Here is a 3,657-nt window from a genome sequence, read left to right as displayed (position 1 = left end):
TTTATTCCCTCAGAGGACAATTTAACCAGCAATGTATCCTTGTTCCGTGAACTTCCCAATATCTTCTTGCAACTCATTTTCTGACTCGTTCACTTCATTATTGTACACGAAGTATTTAGCGGCCACGACGAAAAACAACAAGTTAACGAAGCTCAAGAGCGCGTAAAACAAATAATAATAATCTAACCGCGACTCATTTAAGTTGTCTAGAACCCAACCTTTGTGCCCATTCTTCTTTGTAACATCCGCCACAGTCGATAATATAAAACCACTCAAAAAATACCCAACCCCTATCCCAGTCGTCCAATAAGCGGTCCCGAGACTCTTCATTCCTTCGGGCGCTTGATCATAGAAAAACTCGAGTTTTGCAACTTCTAAGAAGCTATCCGCAATCCCCATCAACGCGAATTGAGGGAGGAGGACGAAAATACTCAGAGGGACGGTTTGGTCGTTTTCGAAAATACCATGATCTTTAGCAACACGAAGTCGTTTTCTCTCCACCATGCTAGCAATGACCATGATAATGACATGGAGAGCGAGCCCGATCGCCATTCGTTGTAGTAGCGTGATGCCTCTCGGGTTTTTGGTGTATTTTCGAATAGTAGGGACGAAGAAGCGGTCGTAGAGTACAATACTTATTAGTAGGAAGATTGTGACAAACACCGATAGGCATGCGGGTGGGATGTCGAAATGTGGGCCCACGGATCGGACTAGTGTCACGCCTTGTTTGATGAAGAGTGTGTGGGTTTGAGCCAGAAGAGTGCTTGGTATGACCGTGGCTATTAAGATTGGAACCATTTTCACCATTTGCTTTGTTTGTTCGACTTGGGTCACCGGACACACTTTCCATTCGGAAACTGGTTCTTCGGTCCTCAACGCGGCTCGATCAAGAAGCCTGTTGTTGGGTTCACATCATTAGTTATAAACTTATAATTTAATTTTGTGTTAAAAAGTGTGACCAACCTGACCCGACCCGAACTAGAAAACTTTCGACACCAATGAAAAAAATTCCTGGTCCGCCACTTGTGTATAAAAATATGAAATATGTTTACCTTAATGAAGATGAATGGCCAATCATGTACTTCCCGGGCCCTGAATACTCATCAACACTTAACTCATAAAGCTTTTTAGGGTCATCCGGTACAACTTGATTCCAATTTCGTGTTGCGGCAACTAATACCTTAGCCATCTTAGTTAGCGGGCTCCCAGATGGTGGCTTATGGCGGTACATTGGTGTCCCAATAATAAAAACCACCATGGCCGCCACTAAGCCAGCAGTCGGGAGCCCGTATCCAATTCCCCACCCGACGTTATCTTGTATGTATACCAAGAAAGTACTTGAAAATAGAGTACCAAGATAGATGCTAAACATCCACCAGTTAAAGAATGTGAGTTTTTGGGCTCGTTCTTTTGGGTCAAAGTCATCGAACTGGTCCGCACCCATTGTCGAGATATTGGGTTTGGTCCCACCTGTTCCGACCGCGATAACGTACAATGCACAATAAAAGAGACCGGTCTGGAATGATGATGGTTGCTTATCGCAATCTAGGTAACTTATGGTTTTACCACATGATGGTGGTTTTAGCCCTGGTACCGTAACAACAAGCGTCAATAAGCACATTCCCTATTTACATAAACAAGAAAATATAAGTTTAAGGGAAAATAACAAAATAAAGAAAATATTTATTATGATAGCGGATACTAACAAAATAAGCTTGACTTTCTAAAACCTCGAAAACAATCATTTTACTTTTACAAATGTTTGACTGGTTAGATCTTTGACTAAAATCTTATGTTCCGGTGTGAAAACAACATTTAATTTTAAATAAAATTTATTTTATTTTTATTCATGAGGCCATTAGCACGGCAGATTCAATCTGTTGCGTCATACATGAATCTGTTGCGCTAGGATAAATCTGATGCTCCATAATGGTTTAATATGTTGCGTCAGATTGGAATCCATTGAGTCAAAAGACACTTGTGACCCCCTAGTTGATTGACATTTTTATTAAGTCAATGCTATTTTGTTAATTTTTTTAGTTAAAATAGATACTTTCGTGATTTTCTATAATAATAATAATAATACATATTGAATCCTACTGTTCATTTTGTCACCTCTATAATCAATAAATAGGTTATCTTACCACAAAGTAAATAATAGAAGCAATCATGAAAGTCCAATATCGCCCAAGATAGGTATCCGCAACATAAGCACCTAAAATAGGTGTGATCCACACGGTTCCTACCCAATTCGTAACGCTATTCGACGATTTAACAGTTCCTTCCTTCATTTCTCGTGTCAAATACAACACGAGATTTGTTGCTATACCATAGTACGCCATCCTTTCGCACACTTCATATCCTGAAAATTTAGCATACGTGTTACATTTTAAAAATATTTTGCCTTTTAACAGTTAACAAGTTTAATATACTACATATATTTATAAAAGCTACTCGCCTAACATAAAGTAACAAGCTTTCCATCTCCCAGTTTCCCTTCTCAGCACGGGTTTCCCTTTAAGATCAGTTGTCCCGTCTCGTGTAAAATCGTCTTGTACTCCAACTTCATAGTCTCCTTTTGAAGCCATGGCAAGCAGATCAAGTTTTAGATGACATGAATGTTGATGTGAATTGAGTGTTTATAAGCTCATACGATCATTGACTGCTATGGGAGTTTGAATTAAGATCCAATCTTTTGTTCAATCTTATGATATAATTATGCAGCCTGTTGTCTTTTTCAGACAATATTATGCTATATTTCGCCATTTTCATTGCTCCCATTTAACGGCAATAGAATATTTACACATCTGATTTTATTAGATTTGTCTTAAAAAATAGTCATGATTAACTTATTAAACATGTTACTAGTACTAACTAGATAGGTAATTAAATTGTTCAAGGTAAAATCCATGATAACATTCAGGTGGAGTCCACCCTCAATGAACGAATCAAACTTGTTTTGGTGTGTTATTCAACTTTTAGTTACTCTACGACAGCATTATGTTAAAAAGTTGGTTAGTTAATAATTTCATACTGCGTGACGCTTTAACTAGCACTCAAAAATTTTAGCAAGAATGTATTTTTTTTTCCTTAAGATTGTTTACTATATATAATGGAGGGCTTTAAAGCCCCTCTACAGTCCCACGTCATTGCCATATGAGCACTTGGGGCTTTAAAGCCCCAAGCTACGTTGTCCTTATATGGTTCGAAGCCCTATGGGGCTTAAATTTTTTTTTTAAATAAAAAAACCAACACAATAAAATAAAATAATAATAAAAACACTAAATTAAATTTAAAAACATATAAAACAAAAATTAAAAAAATTATAACTATTTTAGTTGTCGCCACTATTTTGCTTGTTCCTCCAATGATATTCAACCAAATCCGACCGAAGACTATAATTTGTATATCTTTTTCATGTGTTTAATAAAATCGCAAGTTTCTCATCATTGTTTAGTGTGGAGATAAGCTCTGGCTCAACGTTGTTTCTCATCATTGTTTGCGTTTCTTAACTTATCCGTTTGGTGAAAACGAGTCGGTTGTCTAACGATAGACCAACGTTTCTTTAATACCCTGAATGCCCTTTCGATGTCCTTTCTTGCGGACTCATGTTTTTTCTTGAAATATCGACGTTTATCGCATTCGAGCATGTAAAAC

At 37.4% G+C, this 3,657-nt stretch overlaps 1 protein-coding gene across 1 annotated transcript; it reads right to left on the bottom strand.

Annotated features, from left to right (window-relative positions):
* LOC143599953 (protein NRT1/ PTR FAMILY 5.2-like) lies at positions 1–2,588 on the bottom strand. Its single transcript, XM_077077777.1, has 4 exons — positions 2,459–2,588; positions 2,145–2,362; positions 1,053–1,624; positions 1–895 (listed from the first exon to the last, which is right to left on the bottom strand). The coding sequence occupies exons 1-4, from the start codon at positions 2,586–2,588 to the stop codon at positions 22–24; spliced, it is 1,794 nt and encodes a 597-aa protein (XP_076933892.1). The 3' UTR covers positions 1–21.
* Between the last annotated feature and the right edge of the window lie 1,069 nt (positions 2,589–3,657).

Source organism: Bidens hawaiensis, unplaced genomic scaffold (genome assembly GCF_021521415.1).
Source record: "Bidens hawaiensis isolate Kalapana, Puna unplaced genomic scaffold, B.hawaiensis_p1.1 tig00001960_1, whole genome shotgun sequence".
NCBI lineage: Eukaryota > Viridiplantae > Streptophyta > Magnoliopsida > Asterales > Asteraceae > Bidens > Bidens hawaiensis.
Note: the sequence above shows the minus strand (reverse complement) of the source record. Positions and strands in the feature narration are given on the sequence as shown.

Bases quoted from the DNA above. Each gene is read 5' to 3' on its own strand.
- LOC143599953 (XM_077077777.1), bottom strand. From the start codon at position 2,588: ATGGCTTCAAAAGGAGACTATGAAGTTGGAGTACAAGACGATTTTACA. The intron at 2,363-2,458 runs GCGAGTAGCTTT...CTAAATTTTCAG, and splicing joins AGCTTGTTACTTTATGTTAG to GATATGAAGTGTGCGAAAGG. The intron at 896-1,052 runs GTAAACATATTT...ACCCAACAACAG, and splicing joins GGCCATTCATCTTCATTAAG to GCTTCTTGATCGAGCCGCGT.